We start from the raw sequence: 16,346 nt of genomic DNA on the forward strand, positions 1-16,346 counted from the left end.
AAAATTGAGCTAGCAAGTCTGCAGAGAGGCTGTTGATTTTATTTGGCTGGATGCAGGCACCACCATATTCCTGTCCTTTCCTTACATTGCCCAACGTCACAGATAGAAAAAGTGGACTCAGCTATAAATGCTGTGATTTTCCTTCTTTTCACAATGCTGTGATTTTTTACAATTTCCACAAGTCCTGCTGCAGGTGGATAAAATGTCCCATTCCAAATTACTAAGACATATCTGTCCTTGTGCTATACTTTTGCTCTGTTTTGCTCATTTTTTCCTAGTTTAAATGAGAGGAGATGATGCTGATTTTAGGCGAGAACTGATAGGTCAGAGCAAGTGGGAAACCTGGGGGCTTCCACGTCACTGTCAAATTTCACGGTGACGTGGTAACATTTAAGTACTGAGATACCAGTTCAAATAGACTTCACATAGTCTGAACAGCAAAAGGAACATTCCTCCTTACAAAACAGAAGGAAAAAACAAACAACCCTGCCCTGTCCATTTGTACGGCATGACCACAAAGATGGATACAATTATGGTGGTAATACCAGGGTACATAAAAATAATGAGCTTCTTATTCCAAGCCATAGTGGAGGTTGATTTTGGCTTAGGGCAGTTTGAGAGTCCAGCCACTTCAATTTGCAAATCATAATTTAGGGCCTCGCACCAACCATAAACGTGTGTCTATTCAACACATTGTGATTCACTAGGCCCTGGGATGCGTGAATTTAGACACTGTTTCTAAATCAGGGTTTGTAGTTTAGCATCACGTGTAAGCTAGGCTGCTACGGTTTGCTCAAGAAATCCACAGCCTGGCCTGTGGAATGCGCACAACTCTCCAAGTAATTTTGCTATGGTTTGCCGCAGGGCTCAGGAAAGAGCAATAGACCTGAGAGTAACATTCATTTCTCAGCGGTCACTAACTTTTCTGGCTTGGCAGACTAGTGGGAGGTGTGTGTGTGGGAGGGTGTGTGTGTGTTTGTGTGTGTGTGTGTGGAAATGGGGACGATTCCATGTGAGTGGCAGGTACATATGTTAGTCCAAGCGGAGCTGTGTGTGCAAGCATGCTCACCCACCACTTGCGTGGCCTGGTTCCAAATGGGCCACAGCCTGGCTGCCACCCAGGGGTTGGGGACCCCTGCTCTAAAGGAATCCCCATGGCCCATTTCAGAATGTATACAATGTGAGATGAGACCAAGAGGGATTGACAGAGAGAAAGAGGGAGAGAAAGGAGGATGTCTGCTCAAACTCAGTTTAGAACAACAGAAACTGGGTCATTCACTGCCACGGGACAGGAAAGTATAGCTGCAGTTTGCCAATCTTGGCAGGCGTAGAAAAGTATGTAGGTCACAGGTCTGCAACCCGCGGCTCCAGAGCTGCATGCGGCTCTTTCAGCCGTCTCCTGCGGCTCCCGGTCCTCTGCCATGTGCAGTCCAAAAAAAAAAAAGTGGGACTAAAAAAGTTCAACCAATCAATTCAAATATGCAGGGTAGGTGCATATCTCGCCTTGGCTCCACTCTTCAGTCAAACCCTGTTCTGTGCATGTGTGCATGTACGTGCATGCGCACATATTTTTTGCGGCTCCCAGTTTTTCCTTTTGTGAGGGAACCGGTTCCAAGTGGCTCTTTCACTGTTTCAGGTTGCTGACCCCTGATGTAGGTTAAGAAGGAATAAGTCCATATGGAAGGTTCTACACTCCTAGTGCCACACAAGGAGAACTAGGTCCAGGACTGGAGACCAAACAAGTGGTAAAGAATAGGAACTGAGTCAGCTGTGATGCTTGGGGTTAGGTAGTGCCTGCCTTTGGTCTGTCCTGTTCAAGCACTGTCAGTCTTTCCAGGTAAACCAGATAGGAAGTTGAACTAATTCTACTTGATTGTGAAGCTACATTAAGAAAATCTTGCAAGCTTCAAAGTACAAACTTCCTGCTAGCACTTTTAACAGCCCGTTAGTATTGTGTAGTGGGTCCGACGCAAGGAAGAGACGCCAGCCAGAGTACGTGTTCAGCTCTTTATTGGAAGGGGGGTAGCGTACTGAGGGATGAGGGTTACCTGGCCTCCTTAAATACCTAGCCAGGTAAGCTGACAGCCAGTGGGGTTCGCCCTAGGTTTCCCGCCGAAACTGGGTTTCCCGCCAAAACCATTCAGGCCATCGCCCCCTGGTGGCTGTTGCTATGCAGGTGCCTGCATACATAACAGGGTGGGTTTACCCTGTTTTCTTCTCTCACTGTTAAGCCACTGGGTGCTCCTGCCTGTCTTGTCTGATTGTCTCATGATCAGGAGGACTAACAAGGCACTCTTGATAAGAGAGTAGGGAAGAAATGTATTTAAATATTCTTTCAAAGGACATCCTTGGAACATGTTGGGATATGCGAAAAACAAGTCTAGGAATGTGCAACTTGTCTTATTTTGGCATTTGGAAAGGCCTTGGCAAGTGACTAGACAAAAACAGTACATGAGGCCAGGAGAAAAACTCAATTCAATTTGATCTCATTGATCTTAAAAATGTATTCAAATTAATCACAATTAAACCGATTATTCTCCAGTTATATTTGTAAATAACTTTTTCCTTCCTGCCCTTTGATAAAAATTACAACTTGGCATCACATTTTGGAAGACTTTGGAAAAAACTTTATCCTGGAGGAAGCCAAATGTGTAAAAACATAAGGGTGGAAGTTTATGGTTAAAATTCGTACCACCATACAAGTTCTTTTGCATTCTTTTGAAGGTAACTCATATTGGATGACTTCTTCTATCATCACCCTGAAGACCAATTAAGTAATCATACCTTCTGAAGGGTCAAGTCTCCTTGCTCTTCGCCCATGTTTTGAGTTGTTGTGAACAAACATATTGTCTGATACTGCCAGGACATGCCCGTCAACATTCACTGTTGTTGATAACACAACCTGGATGTAAAAAAAAAGCAGAAAAGAGAAACACAGATAAATTACATCTCCATGATCCATGATTCATTACCTAGCCATGTTTAAGCCCCCATTCTTGTTTTGTAAGAGTAAATCCAATTCTTACAGGAATTAACCTACTAAATGGGGCAAAAATTAGCTTTTCTGTCTTCATTATGATAGTACAGCAATGTATACTTGCCCAAGATGAAATGAATCAACAGTTTGATTTTAACAGCTGGATTGATTCAGTTTGGATTGTCCATTGAAACATCCAAATAAACGTGATTTAATCTGGTTCATCAGTTCCCCCAAAAATGTGTTGGGGGCCATTTCTGTAAAAGTCCAGCTTTATGACCAAATCAATTTGAACAGACTTGATTTAATTCAATATGCCAGACCAGTTTTAATACAAAGAGGTAAGTTGATTTATCTTTAAACCAAATATTTGAGTTGAAACTTCATGTAAAAGCACTAAGTCTCTACTAAACATCACATCCTAAGGACATTTAACAAGATTCTCATGCTTTGATGCAACAGACGGTGGGTAGCTCTTTCCGAAGTTTCTTAGCAGACAATATCTCCAACTTTCTTTCAAAAAAGCTGTAATGGGTGGAAAGGGAAGATCCCAGTGTGAGGCAGTGGTAAAGATGCTAAAATAGGACCAGGCATACTCATATTCAAATCACCCTCAGCCTTCAAGAGCAGAATTGATGTTATGGGGGAAAATAAGAGAAAAGGTTTCTATATCTTCCACCAAGATATTGATGGTATATAAACATAACAAATGCATGACATCTCATGCGCATATAAGGCACATGCCAATCATTTTACCCCAAATGTTCAGCTAACATGGTGATAAAAGCATTGGTCACCCTTCCTCTAGTCTCCAGTAATTCAAGTGAGTCTTCCTGAAGCAAATTTACTGAATGTACTGTACATTATCTATGTCCTGTCTGAGATGAAACTTATGGAACTTTGGAATGTTCCATAATGATAGTTATGCATCATCACCACTATCATTAGGGATTGAACAAATCCATCCATTCTTCTTTGTCTTTCTCCTCCTCCTCCTCCTCCTCCTCCTCCTCCTCCTCCTCCTCCTCCTTAGTTGGATATGGTCATTTCTTTATTCAAAGTTGCTTCCATAATTGCCTGCTAAAAATGATGCAACTCAAAGGAAGAGGAACAGAAAGAGTAAAGGAAAACAGACCCTTGTGATATAAAGCTGCAATGGTTTGTGGATCTGATCGTAACACTCTTCTGAGAGATGTACTACTTAAAGACAAAATGGAAACAGCTCAAAGACAGGAAGAAGCCAAGGCACTGATCTCACTTCTGTGCTAACATGGTGACTATATTTCCTGTCTTGCTGGGAAATATGCAGGAGGAAAAAATCTCCACAAAAGCTTTTTGCATACAGAAAAAAATACCAGGGCTAGAAAGTGGGAGATGGTGAGTTCTAGTTCCACCTTAGAAACAAAGCCAGTTTGGTGCCTTGGGACCAATCACACTCTTTCCCATCATAGCAATCAGAAGGCATTGGCAAACCATTTCCAATTCCCAAAATATTGGGGAGGGAGGGAGGGAAGTTAGGGAGGGAGGGAGGGAGGGAGGGAGGGAGGAAGGAAGGAAGGAAGGAAGGAAGGAAGGAAGGAAGGAAGGAAGGAAGGAAGGAAGGAAAGAAGTTTCCAAGTTGATGCCCATCGTTACATCTTGCTGCAGTGAGTTCCACAGGCTAACTTCTTCCTTTTAATCTGTGTCTTCCATCATTCATCTCCCCTTAATCTGACCTGAATAGCCTCTCATTCGGAAACACTTGTTGCTGCTAGGTATCTAACTGAAGCATCTTGTGTATAACCCATCATAGAATACTAAAGAGACAAAAAAAAAAAGAGGCACAAGGGAGACAACGCATGTGAAGGAAAAGAGATGGGTGTTTAAGAAATCTGAAATATAAATAAATAAAACTTGTGGCATGCTTTGGCAACATGCGGATATCCTAGAAATCAAACGAAAGCTCCATTTCCAAGTTCAGAGTAGGCACGACAAAACTGGAAAATCCAGGAAGTTGCGTGGATAAAGAAAATGTTGGAAACATCCTCAGATTCAGAGAAACAGAACTTGGACATTATAGTTGTGAACTTCAGTTCATCTTTGTGACAGGGGAGCGGGGGGGGGGAGTAAGATTGAAGTCTAGGAGTGAATGACAAAGAGAAAAGAATAAGAACTTCAAAAAGTGCAAGGAAGATTGCCTTAATCCTAGACATCCCCTTGTAAAAGAGTCTTTAACAGTTGATAAATTATTTCCTTTCCTTCCTCCTCCCTTTCATTGGAGAAGGAGGGATCGGAAAACCGCTTTGCCTTCCTAGGCCATTTTTATGCTGACTGAACAAATGCGTGCTCTTTACTGCTCTCTCTCTCTCTCTCTTTCCTCAATGTGAGTTTAATTCACGCCAAAAGGCACTTGTCATACTTCGCATTAAGGGTGCCTTTGCATTCCTGCCCCAAAACGTGTTGCTTTTGCATGCCAAAAAGGTTTCGTCATTTGACAGTCTAGCTAGGTGGAGCTGGGACGTTGTTCCAAAGTGAACATTTCCCCCATGACACGTGAGAACTCCAGCAGATGCAGTTCATTATTTTCCCTTAAACAATGGAAATAAATTTTAATCTCTTTCTGGCCAGCCCAGACCACACTACGGCAACAAGGGAATAAGGCTGAATTATTCCAGTGTCTGAAATATTTACGAGAGGATTTTAAATTGTAACCAAATGTAAACCGAAGAGTGGGTTGTTGCACCTTCGTATAATAGACACAAATCTAACCGCAAACAGACAAAACACTGTATTCTAAACATCCACGGGGACAGAGATAAATAGCCAATCATGTAACATGTTAATATATTTTGCATCCAGATTAAAAATGTAAAGTTTAATTCATAAGAAGCAGAGGAAGAGGGCATCCAGAATTTTCAATGACTTGGCATCAAGGGAGATGTAATGGGAGGCATGTCTCATATCTTATTATATTAGGTAGAATTTAGTTTTCAGCGTGGAAGATAAGTTTAATAGATGTCCTAATTCTTCTGGTTCTATTAATGAAGGATCTCCTTCCCCAGCACTGTAAATATGTATTTATTAAACAATTTATTGTGGCTGCCCAACTCACACATGCTGACTCTGATGTAGGCAAGGCTACTATCAGGCCTAAACCCAGTCAAGAGACAGTAAGATCCAATCAGGTTCAGTCCTTTATTTGGTGTTCCTAATGGACAGAATCTTGACAAACTAAAGTCATAACTTTCTAACCTGTTAAATATATCTCCTCTGCTGCTGCAGGTTCACATCCCATTACAACTACTCAGTATCTGTTGTTCAATGGCTGCTCCAGTTATAACTTTGCTGCTGCACACAGTTCAAAATATTGATGATGACATTTAAATCCTGAAGAATGTAGGCTGCAGATACTTTGGCAATGGCCTTCTAAGTTAGGTTGCTCCTACTTTTAAGACCTGATGAGCATTCCCTGCTCTGTGTCTCACGAATGGTGGATGAAAAAACTTGATGTCTGCACGGTGATAATCCATGCCTTGATGGATCGTCTGGGATGGCTTTTTGCCATCATTTATCACTGGCTTTTTGTCAGTGGTACAGATTAGTGTTGTGCAAAATATTTTGAAGTTTTTGGCGGAAAGAAGACAGCTCCTAGCAATGGTCTGAACAATGTTCATGACCTATGCTTTTGATATTAGGCCAAGAACCACAAATTGCTCACCTTTGGATTAAGGGCCATCGATCTCTGAATGTTGTAAGGAATTTGCCACTAATTATGGCTACAACATAACTTATTCCCCGAACTCCAGATACTTTTGGCTGGGAAATTTTGAAAGGGGATGTTAGAAGAAACTTCAACCTGATCTAGCTAGGCAGTTCTGTTCGCAAAGGACCTGGCTTCTTCTCTCCTTTCCTATGATGCATTGTGTCTATACTTTCTCCACACCATAATGAGAGGTATCTTATTTAATCCACGAACATTCCTACTGAATCATTTGCTAAACAGAAATCATTACTGAACAGATATTACATATTGAACAATTGAAAGTGCAGAGTTGTGTGTGTATGTGTGTGTTTAGAGGAAGCAGACAGTCTTCCATAGTCTCCAGCTCCCAAGACCTCCCCTTTCACCAGCCCACAGTTTTCCCCCAGTGAGTATTTCCTGGGTCATGGAGGGTGACCTTTCCCATCTGGAATCAATCAGTCAACTCCTGACAACTTCCTGAAACACCTCATTCCATTTCCTGTTCTCTCCCCTCTTCTCATCACCCCACCCCCAGTTTGTCTCACTCTTCAAAACTATAGGCCACAGCAGCTTAATGTTAGAGGGTCAGCCACAGTTAGACTCCAAAACACTACACAAGGAAACCTTTGACCTTCAGAAATCTTTACATCTTAGCTAAACAAATCAAGGTCAATATTTCTTACCATTACCTTGTTAACCATTTAGATACTTTCTCCCTCCCCCTTTTTAAAATCAGACTCTTTGGATGGCTTATCCATCAAGATCACTGTTCCATCCGGAATCATAAAGTGTGACATGTCTTTGTTTCCTTTGAGGCCTTTGAGGCTGGTGAAGCCAATTGGCTTGAAAAACCCACAGATGTAGGCCTCTTTGGATAATGTTGTTACCTTAGTTACTTAAGCTGGGAGAGAAGATGCTTACTGATAACAAACATTGCCATGATGAGGTCTTGTTGACTACAATATTCTCTGTAGCTTCCTAGATATGAGTTCTGGTCAATGTAGTATTCTTCATCAGTCAAGAATAAGACACTGAAAACGTATTATACCCATGCATTAACATGCATTATTTTCTTGGCATTTTTCAACTTTTCCCAGCTTGTCTCTTATGTCTAGGGAGATTCTCAGTCATTCAGGTTGTGGTTGTCCCAAAGGTGCTTTTTCAAGAGGAAACTGGACTTCGTTTTTCCTTGAAGATATTTCGCTTCTTATCCAAGAAGTTTCTTCTGTTCTGTTTCTCCAGTTGCCTCTTCAAAAAGGACCTTTGGGTCTTCTCTCTGTTACGTTTCATGATGACCCTCCATAGGAAATGGAGCACCTCCTCTTCTGCATCATCAGTATGTCTTTTCAATGACTGCATCTCTTCCAGCAGAGCTTAGCCTTACTGCAGATGACAATATCAGGGTATCTACTGCAGCCTAGAATAATGTCTTCAGCCCTCCACCCATATCCACCTTAAGTAAAATAAATCAATAAAAAGGATTTTAAAATGGAGAAACCCCATAAGAATGCTGCATCTTTGAAGATGTTGACATCCTCCCATGAGGTGGTGGGGTTCTCATGTGAGCACCTGCAACAATTTGGGCACACTGAATTCTAGGGTAATCTAGTTTGGGCAATTTCAAAAGACTCCAGCAGCCTAAATAATATTTAAGATGCCTGGGTCATTGGGCAAAATTGTGTGAGGCTGCCTGAGGCCTGAGAAGGCTGCCAATTCAAGTCCAATTCCTGCCCAAAGGCCCTGTTTATGGAAGTGTACATATTTATACCTTCAGAATAGACGTCTTGTATCAAATCAGACTATTTTTCCATTTATTTATTTATTTCACTCACCAATGTCCATATTTTGCCTGGAGGCAGCTCTGTGGACCTCTTAACTGGATAATTTCATGACTGACCAAGGGATATTTTGATGTGCTATATCTAGACCAAGTTATGTCCCCTCCTTAGATTAAAGTAGCCAGGGATTCATTTTAAATTCTAGAGTTCCAAATGTGCTGCATCAAACTTTCCCCTGACATTCTTAATTTGTAGTCTTCTTCCTGTGTGAAAGAAGCCAGACTTTTTCTTTTTATTCTCTTGTTGCTGAAATATTTATTTCAAATTTCTCCTGGTTTTTTTTTTTTGAGCTCAGTAATGAACATTGGGGGTTATCTTTTTAAAAAGAAAAACTTTCTGATTTTTAACAAGGAACATCAGCAAGAATCAATATCAGCTCAAGGAAGCCTTTATTTTATATATGATATTAGAAATAGCGCACAAAAAATCATATATTAAGCAAATTGCTTATGAGAATACAAGCAGATTTTCTTTTTTAAAAAATACATTTATTGGAATGGAATAATATGAAGGTCATTATATCCCTGCCTGTATTCCAAATAATCTCACTAAGTCACATGGGAAGAAGAACATATTATTATTATTATTTTCAATAATGCCATATTGCAATAGCATTCCATATTATAACTTTTCTGAAACATAGACTTAACTAACAAAAGACATCCTTTTCTTTATTTTAATTTACAGACTGACATATTCTGCCAGATCTGGAGAGCTTGTCAGATGCAGAAATCACCCTTGTGTTTTAGTTGGTCCAGATCATTCACTAATTTAATTTGTACCTAACTATCTGAATGGATGGATGGATGGATGGATGGATGGATGGATGGATGGATGGATGGATAAATGATAAGCAATTGCCCCAGCAGTTATTGAAAATAATGGAGTCAGTGTATTCTAAAGCTATTTCCTTGACAAATGGACATATCTTAAGAGAACATACCTTACTGCCTGTGTTAAGTGCATCAAAGTTGGTGGAATTGATTTGTTCCCTGCTATAAACCCCACCAGAGACAATACTTTGAGCAAATTCCTGAGATTTTTATTCATTTGCTAACTCTGGGGGGGGGGAAAACAGTCCACTTTTCTGGAATCGCCTTGATATTTCCTTAAATTTTCTGTGGGTGTTGGTTATTTTATCTTTTTTTGGAATAATACTAAATCAAGGGATTTTAGATAAAGAGAAAAACCACATTGCTAAAAGTAGTTGCTCTCATGGCCATTTGCAAGGGCAGAAATGAAAACCAACTAAGATAGGGAGTTGAGTTGAAATCCTTATACTATAGGTGAACACCAGAAGAGCGAAAAACAATTCCTCTTTCAAAGGGGGGGGGGAATTGGTCAACTTATTCTCATTCTGAATGAGAAACTTTGCATAGAACTCTGCTTCCAAGGGAGGAGGTAAAATCATCCAACATCTGGAAGCAATATAAAATGCCCAATGTACATTCTTCTTTATAGCTGTACAGTTACACTAATGTGATTTTCTACTTGGGCTAAAGTGATATATATATTCAATGAAAGTAAGAGAAAAATGACCCACAGCAGTCTTCCTTTCTACTCCCTCTCTCCCTTTTTTTCCGGCAAGTTTCCCAGAGATATTAGTAAGGATTCTGCTGTTAGGTGGAAGAGATAAAATAAAGGATAAATTGCCTTTGTGAGTGTGCACAGATTAGTTAATAAGGATTAGCTCATCTTTAACACTATTCATTTGGAGGATATACGCTGGGTGAGGTTAAATCATGGTCAAAAGAGAATGGAATTCAAAGGCCTGACTAGATATAATTCCAGTTCCTCCCAAATCTGAGAGTAGTAATTTATTAGTTGCAGACAACATTCAGTAACGATTATAATAAAAGGAAATGATTGGCTCATGTAAAAAAAAATGAGGTGCTGTTAGATTTTGGAAGGCCCATGAGCAAAGTGGTCTTTGGTAGAATCTGATGGACAATAGGTTTATTTCAAATTCTGATGGCACTTTACTTCATCCCATATCATGGAACCCAGCTATCTTTTAAAAAAAATAATATTGGAGTTTTCCTTCTCATTTTTCCCAAGTGCCGTATTTTAGCGCTTGTTGAATCAAATTTTCACATCCTGGTAGGCGTGTGTACAAAATACCTGTCTTTGTACTAGATTCTGAACTATGAACTCATGACATGTAAGCCTTAAGCTTTATAGGATCTCAGCCAATGTTATGGATTCTTCCCAGCGTGTGAGAGCTAAAACTAGGGACACAATTTAATCCACCATTACTCTTGCAATTCTCAGCATCCTCCTGGATACTAGCTCCTTTCACTCAATTATTTCATTATTCTATATTGAGTAGGGAGTTAAAGTAGGGATATCAACCGCTTTTGGAGCTGGGACTCCCTCTTTATCTTCTATGCGCTACAATCCCCTTGACTTTCTTCCTTCTAACACGAGATCCTTGCACTATAGTTATATGCGGATTTCTAAGTGCTAGGACCGCAAGAAATATACTGTACCTGCCTCCAATCTAGATGACACTATTGTCTCATCTAGATCTTCTCATCCTTCCAACCCTACCTGTTAGGAATATTCAGGTTTACATATTTATGATATCCGGGAGTACACATTCATTACGGGATTCTTTCTCCAGAATCCAGGAAGCTTTCTGGATTATGAACTTTATTCACAATCATGATGTGTGCTGGGAAAGGTGGAAAGCTATGTGCTTCTTCTTCATATATGCCAACCTTTTTTTGACCCTGCAGACAAACTGTCCTTTCAGAGGATGCTATAAAAAGGCATGGCAAAAACTCTGAATCTAAAAACATAGAGTAGTTGGTATGTTTTATACTAGGATTTGCATCCAACTCAGTTTTGTCAAAAATTCATTTGCTCCAAATCCAACTAAATTATGTCCTAGGGCTTGAGGAATGCAATGGTATGATAAAAGCACAATGTTTATTATATTGAAGTCTTTTTGGGAAAAGATGGGATCATGTTTAAGAGGTTAGGAGTGTAACATCGCCTCTTAACCTCTTGAAAAATCTCATGAGTGATGAGTAACACTGTGATATTCTTAGAAGAAACAAGGAAATATCTGGAAAGTAGAAGACCGGCTCATTTCTATTCTTTAAAGCCAAAATCTCTGCCAGGGAAATGCAATCATTTTGTCACAAATTTGGGTAAACCCAGGATGCTGGAAATTGTATGCTGCTGATAGGCTGTGGTTTGCCCAACCCAATATAAATATTTAAAAATTGTTTAAAAAGATTTTTTTCTTTTCCTTCTTACTTCATTTAGCAATTAAAGTCTATTCCACATTCTGACTCCTATTAAGTTCTGGGTCAAAGGCTGAACATTTTCGCCTTTTCTAAAATTTGTTTACAAATTGATTTCAGTTTCAGCAATTTCCTATCTGATTGCTGAGAAGTATGCAAAGCAGATGGTCTCAGGGACTGAAGGTATAAGATGTAGACCCTTGGCCAAAGCTAAGCAGTTGGGGATGGAGTAAGTATATTGAAAAAACAAAAAACTAACAAGGGAATATCCCAATGCAAGAAAGTAGGGACATCTTTGGAATAAATAGCCTCTAGTAAGGGAGTATGGAATGTGAAGCTCTTCAGATATTGCTGAACACAAGACAGTTCTCAACTTTTGACCATTCACGTAACAATGGTTCAAAGTTACAATAGCCTCGGGAAAAAATGACTTATGATCTGTCCTTGAAATTATGACCATTGCACCTCTCCAGTGGTCACATAATCAATATTCAGGTATTTGGCAACTGGCTTGCATTTTTGACCACTGTAGCATCTTGCTGTCAGTGATCATGATTTGTAACCTTCCCAGCCAGCTTCCAACAAATAAAGTCAACTGAGGAAGCCAGATTCGCTTAACAGCCATGACAAAAATGGTTGTAAAACTGGGTCCACTCATAATGATTTATTTAATAACCATATCACATAGGGATTGGAATTCTGACTCTAAATAGGGTTGTAAATCAAGGACTACCTGTACTTAATCCCAGCAGCCTTAGACGGTATGGCTCATAGAGAAGAATGATGGGATCCTTGGTCTTACAATATTTCAAGGCATATCCTTCATGCAGTATAAGAAAGGGATGGGAACTATGAATAGCTGCCTGATATGGTGAGGATCATTGAGGCAGGACAAGAAATAATGGATGGAAACTACTCAAGGAGAGAAGCAACCTGGAATTAAGGAGAAACGTCTTAACACTGAGGACAATTAACCAGTGGGACAGCTTGCTGTCAGAAGTTGTGGGTGCCTCATTATTGGCGGTTTTTAAGAAGAGACTGGCCAATCACTTGTCTGGAATGGTATAGGGTCTCCTGATTGAGCAGGGGGTTGGACTAGAAGACCTCCAAGGCCCCTTCCAGCTCTCTTCTGATTGCTTGAGTTTCAGAGGATTGTTTCTCAAGATGTGTCCTCAAGCTCCACACTGATTTTGCCTGTCCAGGATATTTTCTAGCACAAGAAATATGAATTCAGCATCAGGGAGTTATATACTTCCTGTGCTGATTGAGGTTTGGTTGAATAAGTCGGCCTTCCTGAGCCATGGTTTATTTTTCAATCCTTAGTTATTCTTTGGGCTTGAGTTATGCTTTAGTTCACAATCCCATTTCTTATGTAGCTTGACTTATAACTCCTAATTTTGTGGTCTTGGCTTGACTGGTGGTACTGGGTCTAGTAAACATGACAGCACACATACCACCACTGATATATTTAGCTACTGTGAAAAGACAAGAGTTTTAAACAATTCAGGGTTGAATCCATCAGCTAATATTCAGCAAAAAAGAGAAATGACGCAGGCATCAATGCCTATAAATCATCAGTTTGTCTGAACAATCCAAACACATTGCAACTTTGATTCCAGAATTCCAGATTATCTCATCTATATCAAATCTGTCCACAAAGAATGTGTCTGCAAAGAAGCTAAATACATTAGAAAAATATTTCTTGTGAAAAAAAAGGAAGTTTTCAAGCTTACCATTTGTCTCGTACTGTTCCACTGGTAGGTTATTCAGCATGGCTAAAGAGATCCATTACGATGCATTGCAGCTAACTCAGGATCTAACCCCTGATCTAACTAGTTATTAATGAAATAATTTGCAGAACTTGCAAGGAGAAAAATGCCGAATGTTCTAAGACAGGAGTTTTCAAACTTGGCCCTTTTATGACTTGTGGACTTCAACTCCCAGAACTCCTCAGCCAGGCATGCTGGTTGAGGAATTCTGGGAGTTGAGGTCCACAAGTCATAAAAGGGCCAAGTTTGAAGACCCCAGGTCTAGATCATCAAGATGCTATCAGATTTGGTGGACCCTTGTTTTCAACTGGACTTCCCCCAGTTATACCCAAATTGGCTTCATTCTATGGTTCTATGGTTCAGCCTTGTCCAATGCAAGCTCAACAAAACAGATGATTAAAAATTTAATTCAGACTTCAGATTAGCATCTCAATTTCAACAGAAATAGTTACTAAACAGCTATGGTGAAAGAAAGAAAGAAAGAAAGAAAGAAAGAAAGAAAGAAAGAAAGAAAGAAAGAAAGAAAGAAAAGAAAGAAAGATTGTAAAATCAGGTATAACTTACTTAACAACCAACCTGCTTAGCTATGGGCAGTGCTTTTTTTGTCATAGAACGCACCGGGACAGAGTCCCGGCACCTTTTTTTGACAGATTTTCCAAATTTTAAAAGTCACTTTTGGAAATTTGATGTTTGATCCACGTGGACTTGAATTGCCCTGTTGACTGTAGCAGGTCAGTGACAAAATTATTAAAACGGTGCATGCGGGCTGCTTGTGTGTCTCCACTGGTTGTGATGGCACTGCTCTGCTTGTGGCACTGCTTGGCTTGTGATTGGGCATATGGTTGCACACTGAATGCTTACTGTGGGTGGCGACCGTTAGGTTTCATTATGCAACTGATGTGTGTGGGTGGGTGTACAGTGATTGACTACGTGCAAAAGGTAAATAATTTATTTTAAAAAAATCATTGATGATTTGAAAATCTGGCTATGGGAATTCTGGTCCCAAATGTGGGACTACTGTACATACTTCAATGTGCAATGATGGGCAAACTACTTCTTGTATTAAATGTACAGAAAAGCATGTGCAGTCTGATATGCATGTAGATGATATGTTTAGAATTTCTGGAAATCTTGTCACTCACTGGTACTTTGGGGGAGTTATTTATTCTGCTGCTATCAAGCTAAAAAAAGGCTAAGTAAGCTTAATTCTTTGGGGGGTGCATGAAATTGAGGCGCGTGACATATTCTCAGGATGAAGCTGCACATTATTGCAAGCTGACATATACACACCCAAACACTTAAGTTCTCCAAGATAAATAATTTAAACATAAACATATATAGCATGTGCGTGTCTTTCTCTCTGTGTGCATATATATACACTGTCAAGTATTGAAAATGATCTAGCACTGAGATAAACTCCACCCAATCATTTTATTTTACACTGTTATCAAAGCAGCTTCATACAATCAAGACTCTAAGCCAGTGTTTCTCAACTTGGGCCACTTTAAGGTATGTGGACTTCGATTCCCAGATTTCACCAGCTAGCTATGGGGAATTCTGGGAGCTGAAGTCCTCATGTCAAGGTTGAGAAACACCGCCTTAGAGTCTCAACTGAATGCTCTGGTAACAGTGTAAAATAAAATGATTGGGTGGAATTAATCTCAGAGCTAAGGTTGAGAAACATTGCTCTAAGCCAAAGGTAAGGAATCTTGGCTCTTTTTATGACTTCTGGACTTCAACTCCCAAAATTCAGCATGGCTAGTTCAGGAATTCTGGGTATTGAAGTCCACAAGTCATAAAAAGAGCCAAGGTTCCCTACCCCTTCTCTAAGCTATATGCCCATTTATCCCTCTTTTCTGCTCTGATGCAAACTGTATCTTGTATCAGTTCTGCATTATTTCATTTCTTGGATTGACAAGTGTCCTCAGTGAGCTGAAACAAGACCATTAAACAACTTGTTTGTTTTTGTTGATGCTGAGAGCAGGTCCTAGGATGAAAGGTAACAGAAGGTGCATATTTTAGATTGCAGAAGGCATAACAATCCTTCGGGATAGTATTCACGTTAAAAACACTTGACCCTGTCTGAAAGGCTGTGTGGTACCTTTCAGATCTTCAGATTAAAAGCTGTTTAACATTTGTTCACTTTATACTGAAGAACAAAGTGCATACTGTTATGTAGTCAGAATCACAGCACCCATGGAGAAGAAGGAGATGTTAGCAGAATTAGGGGATATAGAAATTCTTAAAGGAAAAGGAAAGTTTTTTACAGGAAATGTCTAATTTAATGAAAAGGAGAATTGGGGCTGACATGACAGCAGTGTTCCAATATGGAGGGGCTGCCACAAGGAAGAGGGGGTCAACCTATTCTCCAAAGCACCTGAAGTCAGGAGAAGAAGCAATGGATGGAAATCAGTCAAGAAGAGAAGCACCGTAGAACTAAGGAGAAATTTCCTAAAAGTGAGAACAATTAATGAGTGGAACGAGTTGCTTCCAGAAGTTATGAGTGCTCCAACACTGGAGATTTTTAAGAAGAGTCTGGACAACCATTTGTCTGAAATGGTATAGAATTTCCTGCCTGAGCAAGGGGTTGGACTAGAAGACCTCCAAGGTCCCTTCCAACTCTGTTATTCTGTTAAGTAAAAGTCCTTGCAGAAAAGATTCTGCTTTGTGCACAGGTAATACGCTACAGCAATGGTGGTGAACCTATGGCACGCGTACCAGAGGAGGAACTGAGAGCCCTCTCTGTGGGAATGCATGCATCACCCCAGCCCCTCCTCCTCCCATGGCCCC

At 40.1% G+C, this 16,346-nt stretch overlaps 1 protein-coding gene across 3 annotated transcripts in view; it reads right to left on the reverse strand.

Moving 5' to 3' along the window:
• The window catches only part of EBF2 (EBF transcription factor 2), a 225,915-nt gene that overhangs the window by 46,994 nt on the left and 162,575 nt on the right, over positions 1–16,346 (reverse strand). For all 3 annotated transcript variants that reach the window (XM_083368400.1, XM_083368399.1, XM_083368398.1), the window contains exon 8: positions 2,785–2,902. In XM_083368400.1, the coding sequence (XP_083224526.1) occupies positions 2,785–2,902 (118 nt within the window). The remainder of the gene's footprint in view (positions 1–2,784; positions 2,903–16,346) is intronic.

The sequence above is a fragment of the Vipera ursinii genome (assembly GCF_947247035.1).
Source record: "Vipera ursinii genome assembly, chromosome: 8".
NCBI lineage: Eukaryota > Metazoa > Chordata > Lepidosauria > Squamata > Viperidae > Vipera > Vipera ursinii.